We start from the raw sequence: 18,767 nt of genomic DNA on the forward strand, positions 1-18,767 counted from the left end.
TGCATGTGGCAAAGGTACATCATTTTCTTTCACAACACTAGTACCAGGCCGCGTGCACAAACCGCGTCTGTCCATCCACAACCACAAGGTATGTCATTGCCGATTTCACATCCACAATCTTGCCTGAACGCCATTTCACCTGTTCCCCATGTACTGAACGCACAAACACTATTCCCAACAGAAAACACTCTGGGCGAACTCCTCCTCTTGTTTGCACTACATACATTCCTCTCAGATTCGGCATTTATTGCATCCTGCAGATCTGGCTTCAATAATGACAACCTTGTGCACAACTTCCTCCTCACGAAGAGTTCAGCTGGTGTTTGGCCGGTGAATGTATGCGGCGCTGTTCTGTAAGCGAACAGAAAATTATCAGTTCTGTGCTGCAGTGACCTGGAACTTTTATTCCTCTGGTCTTCCAGCAATTGCTTCAATAGCGACTGCTTTACTGTTTGAACCGCACGTTCGGTCGAACCGTTGGACCGAGGATGATATGGCAGAGTAAGGGTGGTGTGCTTAACCCCGTTTCACAATAGGAAGTCCTCAAACTCTTTTGCACGAAACTACGGCTCGTTATCAGTGACTACCTCTGTCGGTAGGCCACGACTTGCGAACAACGAGCGCACTGTTTCGATCGTGCTTTGCGCGGTCGTTGACGTCATGACTCTTATTTCCAACCATTTGGAATAGGAATCTACAGCTAAAAGGAACATCTTTTTTTCTTTTTCAGCAAAGTCTAGATGTATCTTCTCCGAACTGCTTGTGCACCACTTTCAAGATGAAAGCGGCGCTAGTGGCACCGCAGATTTTGTGCTTTGACAAATTTCACACTGCTTTACAGTTTGTTCCAAGCAGTTGTCTATCTTTGGCCACCAAACCATTGACCTTGCAAGGGCTTTCATCTTTGTAATGCCAATGTGTTGCTCATGCAACAAACACATAACTTCACTTTGAAGCGAATTTGGTATCACTACTCTGTTGTTCCACACCACACAACCACAATCCACTGAAAGTTCAAATCGCCTCACGAAGAAAGGCTGATAATGAGCATCCACAGCACGCGGTCATCCGTGCCATACCATTTCACGAACAGCCCTGAGAACTGGATCTTTCACAGTTTCACGCTCGATATCTTTTGCAGTTATGGGGAGTTTATTGACAGGCGAAAAATAAAAGATTTCTTCTGCCTCGTCACCGGCTTCCGGCAGTGGAAGGAGTGATAATCCCTCTGCATTGGCTATCTTTGTTCCTGGTGTGTGCAAAATACGAAACCTGTAGTTTGCAAGAAAAATTCCCCAGCGGTGCACACGAGCTGCAGCTACTGCATTTGTGTGGTGCTTTGCCTCAAATATGACTGTGAGCGACTGGTGATCAGTGATTACACTGAAAGTACGCCCGTACAGATATTTATGAAATTTCTTCACTCCAAAAACAACTGCAAAAGCTTCTTTTTCCACTTCCGCGTAGTTACGCTCAGCAGGCGTCATCGTCCGTGATGCAAACGCGATCGGTCGCTCTATGCCCTCAACCATGTGCGACAGCACTGCGCCTAAGCCGTAAGCAGAAGCGTCACATGTCAGCTGTATTTCCTTCGTTACATCATACAGTTCCAAGACCATGTCTTCACTGATCAAATTCTTACAGCGACTGAAACATGCGTCACACTGGCTCGACCATTTCCATGTGCTGCCCTTGCGCAACAGTTGGTGGAGAGGTTCTAGCACATTTTCTAGGTCAGGCAAAAATTTGGCGTAGTAGTTTACTATTTACTAGGCCCAAAAATGCCTTTAGCTGAGTCACAACACTTGGTTTTGGCGCTTCTCGAATCGCCTTTACCTTTTCCGCTGCTGGATGTACGCCATGCTTGTCTAGCTCGTGCCCCAAGTAACAAACATTTTCTTGGAAAAATTTGCATTTCCCTGCGTTTACACGAATGCCGTGCTTACTGAGCGCTTGTAGCACTTGCTGGGAACGGTGATAGCACTCTCTGTCAGGTTTTTACCTGCTATTAACACATCATCCAGGTAACAGGCTGTCCCAGGGATGTTTCGTAAAACCTGATCCATCACGGCCTGAAACATTGCAGGTGCGCTTGCCACTCCATATGGCAATCGCCGGAACCTGAAAAATCCCATGTGCGTATTCACCGTGAGCAGTTGCTGTGCCTGCTCATCCAGCTCAAGCTGTAGGTAAGCCTTTGACAAATCCAGTAAGGTGAACACGGTCCCTCCAACCAGCGACGCGAATATGTCCTCTGGCAGAGGCAATGGATAGTGGTCAAGTTCAATATCCCGATTGACCATGACTCGGTAGTCCCCACATATCCTAATTTCTTTTCCTGTTTCCTTTGGCACGATAACTAGCAGTGTAGCCCAATCACTGTGCCTGACTCTGTACACCACACCAGCTTTCTCAAGGTCATGCAATTCATTCTCCACTTGTTCGCGCAAAGCATATGGTACTGGTCTCGCCTTACAAAAAGTTGGATGCACATCGGTTTTCATTCGGATACTACCAGTGAATCCTTTGATAGAACCATAGCCTGGCTCAAACACATCACCGTACAACTGTTTCAACTTCTTTTCAGCTTCCGCTGCTACCACCGGCCTGCCCTCCTGTACGTTATCTACGTCACGTTGCAACTGCTGAACAGCATTCTGCAGGTCAACTTTTAGTTTAGTCATCCAATCGCGACCTAAAAGCGTCGGCATGCGGGCTTCATTTTCTTGCTTTGCAACTATCAGAGGCAGATCGTAGCTTCGGTTCTGATAAGATACATTGACGTTTGCTACACCTTTCACTTTGAGTGCAGTGCCATTATACACTCCTAGACGCACGTTGTCTTAGGAACATGGGTAGTTTGGAAAATTTTCATCAAAATCTCTTTCAGACATTATGGTCACAGCTGCTCCCGTGTCTAGTTCCATAGGAATCTCCTTGCCGTTTACTTTTACTTTAAGCACAATAGGCGGAGAGCTATGAACTTGGTTAGTCGTACTAACAGTAAGCAAGTCTGTTGACGGCATGGTCTCCTCAACTTTGTGCACGACCTTTGTTTTGCACATTTTCGCTACATGCCCTGGCTTTAAGCATTTGAAGCAGGTACTTTTGAGAAAAGGACAACTCACTGGCGCATGCAGTCCGCCGCATCTATGACAGGCGCGAACAATGCCTTTCCCACATTGCTTCCTTGGACCATTTTGGGGGTCACGCTGCTCGTTGCTAGCGGTCTTCGTCGCGTGTCGCCTGCCTTGGGTGGTGGGCTCCCGATGCCAGTAAACGTCGGCAGGACTGGCGGTTGGCCCCTCCGGTAGCATTTCGCGGGTGTCTTTCTGGGCCGTTTCCAAGGCAGTGGCAACTTTGCATACTCGCTCCCAGGTGACTTCATCGTCTGACAGAGCAAGAAGACGGCATCGAATCGAATCCGTCCTGATTCCAGCAATCAGTCGATCCCGGAGCGCTTCTTCCAAAAAGCTTCCAAAAGAGCATGTCGCAACCAGTCTTTTCAGCTCGACGATAAACTGTTTTAGGCTTTCTTCCGGCTCTTGCTTTCGCTGGTAAAAGTGATACCGTTCGGTAACCACTGACCGTTTTGGAGCCTAGTGCTTTCAGAGAGCTTCTATAGCTTCTTCATACTTGACTTCTGATGGTTTCTTCGGCAGCAGCAGGCTACGCAGAGTCACGTAAGCCTTTTCACCCAGGATTGTTAAGAAGACTTGCAACTTCTTACTTGCGTATATTCCATTGGCGGTTGCATACAGGTCCAACCTTTCCAGGTAGACTTCGATATTGCCAGTCTGGGCAGAACTCGGCCAAAGATCCCAGGGTGGTGGTCATCACTGATGTCCTCGCTTGCCGTGGCATCGTTGCCGTTTCCTCAGGCTTGGTCATTGCCTCTGCCCGACGATCCCACCCTCGTCGCCATGTTGGCCAGAGACGCCGTGAAGTCGAGCATTTATTCGGACAGCAACATGAACATAACAGACAGCAATGATTCAGTGGCTTCGCCTTATAAAGGGAGCATGGGTGCAGCTGAGGCATGCGATTTGCTATCAATACAATAGCACATGTGAACAGTGACCGTGTGCATCAGATACGTGGCTCACAGTGACAAGAGACAATACGCTTGATAAATGTTGCACATACACAACAAACAGGAAAGGAAGCGTGCTTCGGCCAGTTTGAAGGAGCTTGAGCTCAAAAAACAGTTTTGGCTGACGCCAAGATGCAGATGTCCCTCATACAAACCAAAATAAACTCTTTAAAGCAGTGAAGCGCAACACTGAGGCATCGTACACAAGCTGAGAGCATGTCGGGACAGTTGAGTTTGACTTACGAGCTGTTGCGAGAGAATCTGAATTATGACAAAGTTTGGGCCTCATACCACTGAGCTTCCTATCAGTTGATAGAAATAGTTCATATTCGAAAATGCTTCTGTATGCATCTTATTTTTATTCGTATTTGAGAATGTCTGACTTGATTTGCAATTTTTTTTTAAGACATTTTATTTGTTGTGCATTTTACTAACCCCTCCCTTCTATTCTCTTTTTGAATAAAATAAACACTACTCCTTAGTATTCATAGGGGATTAAATAGTTTTTTTAATTTTAACATGCTTATTAGATAGTGACAGCATCGGGCGACATGGTTTCCCGTTTGACATAAAACATAGTTCTGCGTCGCTCAGGGCAATTTGCAAAGGCATTCAGGGAACACCTGGAAAACTCAGGGAATTTAGAAATGTCAACTTGGTAGGCACCCTGGCAAGGAAGCAGGCCATCCTTGATGCAAACTTCAATGCGAGCAGTGGTTGGACAACGTGCTTCATGCAACCAAGAGTGATCATCCTCCAATGCCGTGAGGCAAGATTAAAAAGCTGCAGGTAAAACTGTTGTGCATTTGAATCCTAGAGACGTGTAGGATGAATTATATGACACTGTCATCATCTTCAAGAGAACTGCAATTTCAAGGTTATTTGACTCTACTGAGGACCACTTGTTCTGAGACGATCCTATTAAGTTTAAGCGGTTGAAGGGGCAGCCAGATGTGTGGGTTCCTTGTACACAAATTTGGATTTGGAATTAGTGTTTTCAAGGTTGCAAAAATAGAAGACTGCCCGTTTCCATTACTTATGCCCGGTTCATTGGTAGCTGTTTTTCGGGGGCACAATCTTAGTGCCGTAGATTAGGCTTACTAATGGCCACATAAAAGAATTACAGTCGCCGACCGTTTATTCGGACCTCACAGGGACTGGGGAAATGTCCGAATAAACAGGTGTCCAAAAAAGCAGATTAAGAAAAAAAAAAAACTAAATCCTTTATTTCCACGCACTTATTCGGGCTCAGCAGTAGGCTTGAAGAAATTGTGAACGCGCAGTTGCACGCTGTTCCGTTTATGCGCAATCAGATAAGCCTGAATCTCGGAGAGGGTCGTACGGTCCCTATAGGCGGCTGAAAGCACAGTCACAGCTTGTACGCGCTCCGCATGCAACGGCAGCGTAGCACATGGTGCGTCATCTTTCGATTCGGAGTCATCGTCCGGCGGTGCAGCAGAAACCTGATGAATGATCTTGCCGTCGTCGAGTTCTGCCCGTCAGTACAGCAGTGTCAGCACCTGTGAAACTGTCAAATGAGACGGTGTCTGGAATCGCAATGCTCGGACGAACATTTTCGCCGTCAGTAGGGAGCACATCGGAAGGCGACAAATCCTAGGCCTCCCGGCACCCGCTTGCTGGCATTCCCCAGCGCAGTCTGCGCAGGCACTGTCGGTGCAGTTAGACACTTGACGCTATGTTTCTGTATGCCACGTTGGATCACCGCAACCTCGACCCAGCACACAAAGCAAACATCACTGCACCGTCACGCCGACACCAGTCGCACAAACGAAAAACGTCGCCTACTCACAGCGTCGTGCACGAAGAAACAAATCAGCTGCTGGATTGTCTTGACATGGCTTACCAAGCTGAGACTGGAACTGCTGTAGCAATGGCTGTAGCCACGAACCAGGCAGAAACGATGATGATGAGCGGAGATTTGCAGTAGCGCCACTTCATGGGGCAGCAAGGAGGCTCTGTTCAAAACAAAAATGGCGTTCAGCGAGTCGAACCATGCACCGGTCAGGGTCGGTGCATGGTGCTCTCGATCGAGTTGGCTCAAGGAGTGTCGGAAAAATCGGACAAGAGGTTGCAAGGTGTCCGAACTTTTGGCAGTTGTTATACATTATGGTCAATGGCGAGAATGGCGGTGCTGCAAAGCAGACCGAATAATCGAGCATGTCCGAATTTTTGGAGTCCGAAAAATTAGTCGGCGACTGTAGCTCAAAAGTCTACCCTTGTTAATTAACCCACATGGGTAAATTATTGGGGGAAAATGTGCATAAGTTATGCGAGTTCATAAGGTATTCAACAAAAAGAAGACATTTTGGGGGGAAACAATTTTTATCAATAGCCTAATTTATTGCCTGTGGGCAACACCAGGCAGAATATTGTTCAAGCGAGCTCCAGTGCCATCAGAGCCAGCATCATTTTCATTGCAAGATGGCAGCAGAACAAGTTTTCTTGTAGGATTGCAATAGCATGCCACTTGCAGACTGTAATCATGAAAGCTTGTTCGAAAGATACATAACTTTACATGCTAAGCTAGCGATGGCAGAGTTCCACAGCTACACCCTCATGACTGAACCCCTGCCGTCGTCACTTACTTCAAACAAAACAACATTCGCCTCCTACAAGCAAACAAGGAAGGTGGCTTCTTTGTGTTATCTTGCCGGGTCTTTTGTGAAAAAGCTGCACAAGCAATTGCCAAGCATTTCATCCCTGCAAAGGGCTGAAATGCTTGGTAAGTAAGGTAAAGGTGAAGGACATAGCACTGCGTGACGCTCTTTCCTGTTCTAAAGATTTCTTCTGCCCTTGGTTGTGTCTTAACTTTGGGGAATAAGATGACAGAGTACTGTCATATGTTATGATCACGTCAGCGCCTTGTATCCATTGCAGGACAAACTAGTTAGCATAGGCATGGGCTGCTATCAAATTTGTCATTTTTGTGGAGTTGTTCGATAAAAGTGGAATATCAGACACAATGGGCCACAAGGAGGGCAACATGTTGTGGTCCATAGACAGCGATGAAAAGCTATCAGAGATTGACACTGATGGGCATTACGCATAAGTAAATTTTCGTTACGGAAAGCTAAACTCTGCAGCTTTCATCGTATTTCTGATTTCCAGCAATGGAGGCATGCTACATTTGTTCTGCTATAAAATGAGGCACGCTTTAAATCAGAGTGCTTATTCGTCATCACATCATTCATTGACATTCATTCATCATCAGCCTATAGCATGTCCACTGCAGGACAAAGGTGATCAGAACAACATGTGGCTTCCTTCCTATGCATGCAAACTTCATAATTTCATCGCACTACATAATTTATTGCCATCCTCGACTGTATTTCCATTGCCTTGGTACTAGTGCTTCCGTAACCAACCACCGGTTAACTGCCCTATGCATTACATAACCTGTCCAAATCCTTTTCCTCCTCTTGATCTCAACTAGACTAATGGTCACCCATGTTTTCTCCGTAATCCATATTTCTCTTCGCCTTTTTCTCAAAATTATGCCTGCCATTTTCCTGTTGCTTTTCTTTCTGCATAGATGTTAGATTTCTGTGTGCGCTGTTCCACTCCCCCCAACAAGCGGCTTTACCATACGTAGTCAAGCCCACTTACAACAAAATGGCAAAAATATTATTTACCAACGTAATCGGTAAGCTATCTTTGCTTCTTGAATGCTGACTGTCTTGCTCAAAGCAAGCAAGTGCTCATCACTGAGAGCTTTGCTGAAGATGAGCTTGCACAGCCGTACTGATGCGTTTGTTCTGAAGGATCTCAGAGCTCCGAAAACTCGGTTCTACCTGAAACGTGCTGCCATAGACCACATGAAAATTATGACTCCACAAGAATTGAGATTAGCTATAACGGTATTTATAACCTTCTCTTGAACATCGACATTACTAAGGGTGCCGGACCGGATGGTATACCAAACACGTTTTTGAAGCACTATGCAGAATGGAATGCTCATTACCTAACCATAATTTTTTGTAAGTCATTAGAGACATGTACTGTACCGACCATTTGGAAAATCGCCAATGTAATTCCTGTGTTCAAATTGGGTAATAAGCAACTAATTTCCAACTACAGGCCTATCTTGTTAACAAGTACTTGTTGCAAACTCTTAGAGCACGTAATTCACAAACATGTCCTTCAGTATTTAACTAATAATAATATATTGTCGCGGAATCAACACGGTTTCCGCTCTGGTTTTTCTACAACTACTCAACTCATTGAATTCACTCATGACATCGCTTCGGCTCTAAATAATCGAGGACAGGTTGATGCCATATTCATAGATTATAGCAAAGCGTTTGATATGGTGTGTCACAGACAACTTCTTCTTAGGCTCAGTAAAATTATTAACAATGACAAAATACTCGGCTGGATAGCTGATTGGCTACATTTAAGATCTCAGTATGTTACCTTTAATCACGCGCAGTCATCGCCGGCCACAGTCACTTCCGGGGTACCACAGGGCTCAGTTAGAGTGTACTAGAATGTTTTAAATGGCGCGACCGGCCGCCGCGGAGAGGGCCGGTGAGCGTGGAAGTTGGCGGTGGCGCTGCAGTCAACCGCACTTGAATGCGTCTTCGCGGCCAGCCTGCCGTCTGCTGCAGCGTACGGAAGTCGCTGCGTATGCCCGCGTGATGTTCAGATTAATGCATCGTTCCTCTTTAGAAAAATTAATTATGCAAATTCTCTGTGACCTCACGCACCCCATAAAGAACTCTAAAACAATGCGTAGCTGTAGGTGAAATGCCTGGAAATTTACACAGGAGCTCCCTCCCCGTGTACATCCGCGATCTTGTTTATTTTTCACGACGCTGCGACACGGAATTACGTAACAGCCTTGCTGCATGCAGTGACTGCAATGTTGTTGCCTTAATGCCATCGCACACACCAACGGCGGGCGGGGAATGGGACAGGGTTCGGCGAGGAGCGTGCCTCGGTCACATGTAACGCTTTCGTTGTCTTTTAGCGCACGCAGTTCTTTAGAAGGGCGAGCTAGTGGACTTGCTTGCAGCATCAGTGCAAGTAGAGCCTTTGTAAAAAATTTCGAGCCGACGGGGTTCGCTTCCGAGCCGCACCACGTAGCTCGTAATGCATTTCCAGCATCTTCCTGAAGGTAAGATTTTTGGTCCCGCTACCTCCAATGGGGTGAACGCCCAAAATTGCTACAGGAGCCCCACTACACGGCCTTGAAGCAAACCCCGTGACCTCTGAGCTCTTGTCAAAGGCTGTACCTAGTAAAAGTGCAGTTCTAGTTCATGCATCTAATACCAAATTTCCGCGAACTTGAGAGAAGTGCCCCAATAGGTCAGGCAAACTTTGTGCACGACAACCCAGTCTTCAGGCAGCAGTAGCCGCCCCCCCCCGCTTAAAAAAATATACATGAATATGCATGACACAACTAATTTTATTCACATATACTGTGCCCCACTCAGTCCTCAACAAAATCTTGCATCTCAATTTTCTACACACGGCTCAACTTTAAATGCTGCTGTGCTTTCCTTCGGGCGAAGTCACGAGACTTGTTGAGACCTTTGACAAAAAAATGCATTCTGGTCACAAGATAAAACCCAGTCAAACTTGAGGTGAGCTCCTTGAAGTGCTGATCGCATCCAATACGGTCCATGCCTGTCTTGTTCAGAAGAGCAAGCACATCCATGATGCTGTCATGATGCAGTTCTCCAGAGCTAAAACATCCTGTGAAAACGTCCTCAAGCTGACTGATAAACTTGAAGAGGCTCAATGCAGGGTAGAGCAAGCCATCAAAATCGCATGCTTTTGTAAATGTGGCAGCATTCAAATTTTTGCCATCGTGATCTGGTAACAGAAGCTGATCCATGCACACACGACATTTTGTTTTCAAGATACACTTTCTTGCAACATACCCTGCAATATAGTACGTAAGCCTTGAGTCACTCCTCTGATTGTTATAAGAATGTTCAGTCATAGCTTCTTTATTGTTAAGAGCTCTTTCAGCTTCATCAAGATTACCCATGTTGATCAGCATATCAATAAGTTTCTGCTGCTTGTGAGAACCTGCCGCTTGGTCCTTGACTGATAGAAGCGAGCTAACCATAACCTCAGGCACATTTGACCCGGCGACGCTCTTTGCCAGATTGTAATAATTGAGGCAGTTGATGGTTATTAGGAATTGCTGTGGGCTTGGGTGGGCATTACAGCCTGACGACTGCCTTACTATACCGAACGTGCTCTCGAGCTTGTCTTGGCTCAGGCGTGATGTCATCACATATGAAAAGCCAAGCTCTGAATTTGCATACTTCAACAGCTCCAAGGTACTTGTAAGAGTGACTCTCAGTCCTTCAGCTGTTGATTCACTCAGGAACTTCCCCTTCTTTGCATGAGCTTCCCACTTATTCAGGAAGTCCAGGAAATTAACAAGCTCCTGCACTGCAGGTGAGTCAGGCTTCAAAGCTTCAGATGGGAAACGTGACGTCATTGTGGTGATCAGGAACTCCATCCTCCTGTAGAAAAGTAACCATATTTGGTTTTAAGGTTGCTGTATTGACGGTATCAATGATGAAAAGGGTGTGACATTGCAGATAAAGAAAATGCCAAGAACATCTAAGTACTGCAAAAATAAATGAAAATACTATATTGAATTATAGCCACAGTAGCTGCAATTCGAAGAAAAACGTGAAATGCAAAATAGCCCATGTGCTGTACAACATGAGTGCCCTTTAAACATCTTTAAGTGGGGATCTCATATACCCCATGTCGCTTTTGGATGTTGGGATTTATAGGCCTTTGCAAAGGTACAGGATAAGAATGCAAAAGCAAGCGTAAGATGATAATAATTTCGAATATCAAAAGGAGGGCTGAATTAACAATACACACCGGAAGAACATCTGTGTTGCTGCAATGTTTCCACAACGTTTTTCAAGCTGGGGCTTGTAGAGATGCAGGCCTCTTAGAGTGTCCGAGCTGAATAGCTGAAAAGCATAGGACACAGCACACAGGAATTTTTGCAGCTCTTTGCAAGAGCTCTGTTGCTTCTTGCACGGTCATCAAACGACACTTATTTACGAGCTTTCCTGAAACAAACACTTTACACTCGACGCTATCCTGGCTTGAACAATCAAAAAACACGGCTCTATCAATTGCGAGCTCGTTTGAGCGGGAGTCCAGTGTGCAGGCCACGTATGACACTCCAGGAAAATTTTGAAATTCATGCGGTGCCCATGACTTCGAAGGAAGCGCAAGCTTGCGAAGATCAGCTAGGCCAACGCAGTCAGCACTAGCATCGTTTCCTTCGTGTCCCACTGCACCACGATCAACGTCGTCTGATCGAGTAGGAGATAAAGCATCCGTGCGACGACGCTTTATATTCTTTTTAGGAGTCACTATTTGTCGTCGTTTCCTCTCTGGCCTCGGTGCTGGGGTTTTCACGCTCAGGTAGCTGGGCAAGTTCGGCAAGATTGTCAGCACCGCATCGGGGGAAAGAGTAGGTGATCCTCTAGGAATTCGCACTTCAGCACCATTCACAATGTGCACATAGTCTCTTACAATGAAACGCGACTCAAAATGCAGCTCGCACACTGCACAGTCGACGTCCAGTGGTTTGTCAGACCTGTGTAAATTCCGTTGCCAAACCAGTTGCCGTTCTTCGTCAGCTGGAGCTTTGAAAAGGGACAGCTTGGGGTTATGTCCTGTTCGAGCATATCCCGTCTTGCACCCAGGCGCGTAACAGTGATTTAGCCGTCGCTTGGGAGGCATCACAGATGAACAGCAGGCCAGCAGAGATTTCTCGATAGGAAGAACTGCCAAAATCAAGCACAACAACCATTCCCAGCAAGCAAGGCTCTTCAAGTGCGGTCGATGACAGCGCCGCCGCAACTTTCTACGCAAGCGGGGGCGCCGGCTAACAATAGAACCGGTCTCCGCTCCTTCCACTCAAACATTCTAGTACACTCTAGCTCAGTCCTTGGGCCCCTGCTGTTCATTATTTATATTAATGATGTCACACAGGTCATTAGGGACACACCAGTAAAACTGCGATTGTACGCTGACGACTGCGTGCTCTATACCAGAGTAACTAACAGATGAGATCAAGAGGTTCTTAACAATGTATTTTCGTCCTTTTGTAGTTGGAGCAATACGTGGCAAATGAGTATTAATTACCAAAAAACTGTACAAATGACTTTCACTAATAAAAAGCAGCCGCTCAATTTCAGTTATAGCTACAATGGGCACTACCTAAACTCTGTGACTACCTTCAAATATCTTGGAGTTACCTTCACTGAAAACTTAAAATGGCATCTTCATATTGAAACAATTTGCGCTAGGGCACTTAGGAAACTGGGATATTTAAAGCGAACCCTCAAATGCTCAACTAAGGACTGCAAATTGACAGCTTACAAATCCCTTGTCAGACCATTACTAGAGTACGCCTCAGTGGTATGGGCACCATACACTGCACTTGACATTAGCAAGCTTGAAGCCATACAAAAGAAAGCAATACGGTTCATTTTTCGCCGATATGACCGCAACTTTTCTCCCTCATCTCACGCATGCTCATTATCAATAGAACCCTTGGCTCATCGACGCACACTTGAACGTATGACTTTGCTACACAAGATTGTACACGGCCAAAGTTGCATTGATGCCCCGATTTCCTTCAGTCATCCCACTGGGCGTGCCACGTGCCGTTCACACCCACTTAATATTGTTCCTTTCCAGTCTTTTGTAAATTGTTTTAAGTATTCGTTTTTTCCAAGCACTGTTGAAATTTGGAACAACCTAGCTGGTTCCTTGCGAGAAAAACCTAATGAAGAGTTTTTGAAAAAATTGTCTAACAACATTTTGTAATTACGTTTCAAATTCATTGTATGTTGTTTTGATCTAATCTCTGGTGTATCCACTCCTGCTATGTCTCATGTATTGAGACAGCAGTATCTGTAAATAAATAATAATAAATGACTCTCATGCTGTGTTCGTTTGTAATAACCGAGCGTGCGTTATAACTAGGGTTGTTACAAGTTGGCTCGACTGTACCATTCTTGCCTCAACTGCTGCAGCTGTGGTACGAGACGGCGCTGCACGACCTGCGCTTGGCGCAGCGGCTGTGCCTAGATGGGGGCGACGAGTACCCACGACTTGCCAAGTGCCACGAGATGGGCGGCTCCCAAGACTGGCGCCATTCCAGCAATGTGAGTCGCTCGCTGTGCACGCAATGATGGCCTGCCAGAGCTGTTAAAGTACACTTTTGCAAATTATGGTGGAAAAGATACGAAACCATATGAAGGAATGACTGTATGGGACAGACCCTCTTTCCTGTCTGGTTTTTAAAGCGAAGCTTTCCTTTTCTCTTCCTTCAACTTCTCCACTGCTGCTGCTGCGTCACTATCGTCATGTGGTGGTGGTGGTGGTGGCGCACGACGCATTGAGAGGTGGTTCATAGTGTGTATATACATGGCAGGAGCACGACAGAGAGGAAAAGCGGCGCGAGAAACTTGTTTGGACCTTTCCATCGCATTGCCACAATACCTCATCAACTGCCGTATTTATTTGTAACCGCCATAAAATGCAGTGCTTAGCTTTCTACTAATGTGCAACAGTCTGGAGGGGGGTTAGATAGAACGGCAGAGAGGAGGCAGAGAATGGGTAGAACTAACGCTGTCAGGAAACAAGTGACCAACAACCTTGCCACTCTAGCCTTGCAGCTTGCATGCATGGGGGGAGGGCAGGAGAGAGAAAATGGGACATGAAAAGGCAAGGAAACGCTACTACTAGACATAGCAACGGTTTCAAGCAAACTGGATAAATTTAAATTCAAAGTACACTATGGATGTTTAGACTATTTCTAAAAAACCCGGTGCAAGTTTGTTAAAGGGGCCCTGAACCACCCCTCGGGCTGGGTGAAAAAATAGTGTGCAGGTGGCATATGCTGCTGTTAACATCTCGGCCAAGTTTTGCTGTTGTATGCGGTGCATGGAGCGCGCAAGCGGATTGCGAAGTCACCTTTATCTCAAACTCTCTCTTTTCATCAGCAGGCCCTGTCCTCACTCTCTTCTAGACGCACTGTTTCATCATCAGACGCACTATGTCATCATTTTTTTAGACGGCTAATATTGGCCGATAGCTGACATCAAGCTGCGGTCGGCTACGTGGTGTAGATACTGCCACCGCCGTGGGGTGCCGCCACAAGTCCACTGGTTGAGCGCACTGTGGCTTGCAGAGGTCAACCGCATTTGGCTTATGTTCAGCGCATCGTAGGCACCAAAAGCGGAAGTCATGGCACCTGCGTTAACATCCAAAACAAAAGTTGAACTGCATTCCACAGTGACACTTAGAAGGTGGGAGGTTGTGAGCACGCCCCACCGCATCGTAGCCTTCCATGAGCAAGGCATTGAAGAAGGAGTGTGAGCACAGTGAAGGCCATGTTTGATTACCAATAACTCCGCTCCTGCTGAACACATTCAAGTACTTTTTGTGGCAAAGTATTCCTGAATTAGCCTATTTTCACTCCAAATGCCTTTCTCCACATTGATAAAAAGTGGTTCAGGGCTCCTTTAAGTGGACAATTGACGTAGGGTGTGCAGATGAATGGCAACCAGCAAAGCAGATTTGTTGTAGATGATACTAGCCACAGTCTTAGAATGGATGTACTGCATGTTCATATTCTTGAATTGTAGCGTGAATTGACAAACATACAGACTAGAAGAAGACAGGGCGAGTGCTAGTGCATGTTTGCAACGGCACACTACACCACACCATGCCATGATGTGCGCTGGTGCATATGGACGCTGCCCAGCTAGAAGAAGAAAACCGGCTGAAGGCCGCCCGACAGGCAGCAGAAGCTGCCAGGGAGACAAAGTGCACTGCTTAGGTAGAGGAAGAATGAATTGAATGATGTGGTTTTACGTAACCAAAACCACAATTTGATTTTGAGGCACGCCATAGTGGGAGACTCCGGATTAACTTTGACCACGAAGGGATCTTTATGTACCCCCAATGCAACGGGCACCGATGTTTTCGCATTTCGCCTCCATCGAAATGCGGTCACCGCAGCTGGGATTTGACCCCACGACCTCGTGCTTAGCAGCACAACACCATAATTGCTGAGCCACCGTGGTGGTTATAAGCTTCTGAAGGAGGCGCCATGCAGTGAGGCGCTGTCTCTTGAGGTGACTCAAAACACGTGCTGTGGAGCTCGTGGGCCGCTGGTGTTCAGCACCCAGCAGCAAAAGATGACAGCAAAGTGTATATGGCTGAATAAACATGCACTCGCCAACTGAAAAAATTTTATTTGTGTAGTGCCCTGTATCCGCCTTTTGAATGTCGCTGTTGGAAATGACAAATAAGGCTTCAGCGTACTAGAAGTTACAGCTTGAGTGATATTGTGATCAAACATTAGGAAGAACTCGGAAGCAATATTTTTTGTAACATGTTTGGGCAGTAACTAGCGTATGTAATGCAGTCCTGTATAAAGCGTTGGGGGCCAGAGACCGCATTTTTGAAGTTTTGATTGGTTGCCTTGGTGCTCTCGTTTTGTTCTCGCAACTTGCTCGGTTCTTCTCATTTGAGTGCCAGGATAACGGCTCTGGCTTTTGGCTCAAGGTCACTTTAAGGTCACTGACAGTGGGAGCTAAAAGTATTTCATGCTTAAAAATATGATGTGTGCATTCAAGGTCGTGAGTCCCTTCCAAGAAACATATAAGGATGTGTTCATGTTACTTCATTGGAGCTTTTCACTCAAGCTCAGAGTGGAAAGGTCCGAGCGTATCAGCATTGAGTAAAACCTTGTTAATTCGGATTTCTTGGCACCAGAAAAAATGTCAGAATTCACCAAATGTCATATTATTGAATGTACTAATTAAGAAAACAATAAGCAAATGCTTAATACATCAACATGCCTTTACTAACTGAAGAAATCCGCAACCCTCATTTCTTTTTGGCATAGAATTAGCGCACAAGTTGCGATTATCATTGTTTTGGACCGATTGGCACTTGCAGGGGCGAAGGCCTCGTGGACTTCCTTTGCAGTGTTGCTATGGTGGTGGATTTGCATCATCCTAGTAGACGTGCTTTTCACTGCTGCACACACATCCCGGTTATATTTTGCCAGCGATCTGGTCAGCAACAGATTGCTCATCACAGTGTAGCCGGCGGGTTCAACACCAACGGCGCAAGCCACGGTAGAGATACTTTTCATTCTCGACGGCTTCCACGGTGTATGTGACATCACACGTTGCATGCACCTTCCGCTGAGTCAAAATGAGACAGCTGCTCGCCGCAGCCACGGCAGAAAAATCCGTGGTTTCTGTCAGTGGGACCAGAGGGGACCCCAGACGCTCCCGAAGGCATGTGGCCAACCCGGTGTCACGCGCGGTGGTAAATGCAAGAATTTAAAGGCACAAACCGTACCTGGTTGTTCTTATACGGTGCCGCCTATGTCAATGGCAACGTGGACTCTGCCACTTCATTTTGGTTCTACGCTAGTGCCTCTTTCGCCCCTTTCGCATGGCACGTTTGCGGCAAGCGGTGCTCGGCGCACAGCGAGGGTCGTCTGAATTAACTGGTACGAGACCAGATAGGTTTGAATGAACAGAAGTTTGGTGACATTAAATAGTGCACACAGTTGCCATTACCAAAGTGCGAGCATGAATTATCTAATTTTCTGAATCAACAATGTTTGAGTTAACAATGTTTTGCTGTACTGCTTACTAAATTTTGTGGGATATTCATGGCAGCACACGATGAGTGCTGCCATGGAACTTATCACTTGTGTGTTAGCTCAGTGCACAAGCACCGCCTAACGCAGTGCTGCACCTAAGTCCTACATTCAGTGAGCTTCCCTTTAAGTGGAACTTCGAATAAATTTTCGGGTCCCTTTGAATGCAGTTATCCAGATTTGACAGCACCTCTGTGATAGAAAGCATAACAAATATAGCATAACATAATAATGTCCACAAATAAGAAAAAGAAAGAAAGGCTTAGCATCCTGTAGCCAATGATGCAGCATCACTGTCACTGTGCTTTTCTACACAGTTTGCACATGCCTGCAATGAATGGTATGCTACACTTGCACCGTGTGTTGCAGTTTCAAAGACTAGTGGAAGAAAGCTGCAGATACATAAGGGAGACCTCAGATTTATATCTCATTATTACTACTGTTCTGTCTGTACTTGTCTGCATCGTTCTTGTGTGTTATTCTGCTGCCTTACACCATATCACACGCTTTCGTGGTTTTCCTGAACAAAACGTTCGTGCACATTCCCACTAAATCGTGTAAAACAATGCCTTTCAAATTCACATTCCTGCTTGCTTGGCTCGGATTGCATGTTTTTTGATGAAGCTTCACAGCTGTTGGTAATGAAGCTCCCGAGCTTGCCAGTGGAATGACACCTCCTGATGTGCCTGTCAATCTGCAGCTAACACTCAACATAAAGGTGTTAGTATGGTGTGAAAAGTGTGGCTACTCCGCCCCCTCAGCTGGCAAGTTCAGGGACGTCATCTCGAGCACAACAGTTTCTACATGATTGTCATCAGCATATACGTCGACTGTTAGACTGTGAGATCTCACAGCAACCTTAAATTAGGTACCCATGTCTTGTCTCAGCTGAAACCATCCTATATGTCATTCATGTTGGTGTGTAGGTAATAAACAAAACAAAAAAAACACATTCTGTGCCTGGAAATTTCTTGACTGCATTTCTCCAATAGGCCACTGCTTTATCTGCTGTGCACCATTGTATGTCCTGTTCCAATCTCAAATCCACTTTTTGCTCTTAATCTCGACTATAATATTGCTGCGTAAGGCGTCAACTTCACTTGATTGTTTTTTTTCTTGCTGTAGCAATGTCTTATCATATTATAGACCGTTTTCATGGTGATCCCGTGAGCGCCGCCACGTTTTATCAGGTGGTGACATGTCCGTTGCTTGTCTCAGCATCCTCTGTGCACATAATTTATATGCGGGACGCTGATTTCCGGCGCATATCGTAGACAGGGACTGGGTGGACGACACGAATCTTTGGCCACAGCTTCAGAGCACATGTAAGTGCTTTCGGAGCTCACGACACCCTGTCCAAACGGTGCGAGCATTGTATTCAGTGTTTGCACTGTAGCAAAACGTTGTTAATTCATATTTCATGGGACTGAAAAAAAAAAAACTTCCAGCTTAACTGAATGTCAAATTATTGAGGAAATCAAGAAAACAATAAACAAGTGCCTACTAAAATCAACATGCTTTTATTTACTGAATGAATGAGCAAATTCTGTTTCTATTGTGCACAGAAATGGTGCAGAAGCTGCAATTCTTGTCACTCTCGCTTAGCACTCTCAGTGGCAAAGGCCTCGCGACTTTTTTCACAGTGCGGCCGTGGTGCGTGCCTTCATCTGAGATGCTTTTCACTACCACACGCATATCCCGATTATTTTTTTGTCAATGAGCCGGTCGCCAACAGGTGGTCCTTACATCACAATGTAGCCGGTGCTCTTCGGCCTCGAGAGATTTACAATGAGTCAAAATGAAACAACCATCTGCTGCAACAGCTGCAGACCAAACCGCAGTCGCTATCGGCATGATCATGGATGGCAACATTGCGGTTCCGAAGGCAGGTGGGCGACGCGCGTGCCGAGTCAAGACAAAACTACTGTTTACCGCGACCATTGTAGACGAAACCGGGGTAAC

The 18,767-nt window shown here is 45.9% G+C and overlaps 1 protein-coding gene and 1 pseudogene across 2 annotated transcripts in view; one reads left to right on the forward strand and one right to left on the reverse strand.

The window, feature by feature from the left end:
- Positions 1 to 18,767, forward strand: part of LOC126540243 (polypeptide N-acetylgalactosaminyltransferase 11-like) — a 121,051-nt gene that overhangs the window by 81,683 nt on the left and 20,601 nt on the right. For both annotated transcript variants that reach the window (XM_050187044.3, XM_055075906.2), the window contains exon 13: positions 13,150 to 13,281. In XM_050187044.3, coding sequence (XP_050043001.1) covers positions 13,150 to 13,281 — 132 coding nt within the window. The remainder of the gene's footprint in view (positions 1 to 13,149; positions 13,282 to 18,767) is intronic.
- On the reverse strand, positions 1,926 to 3,837 carry LOC140216173 (uncharacterized; annotated as a pseudogene).

This window comes from Dermacentor andersoni, chromosome 2, assembly GCF_023375885.2.
Source record: "Dermacentor andersoni chromosome 2, qqDerAnde1_hic_scaffold, whole genome shotgun sequence".
In the NCBI taxonomy this organism is placed as follows: domain Eukaryota; kingdom Metazoa; phylum Arthropoda; class Arachnida; order Ixodida; family Ixodidae; genus Dermacentor; species Dermacentor andersoni.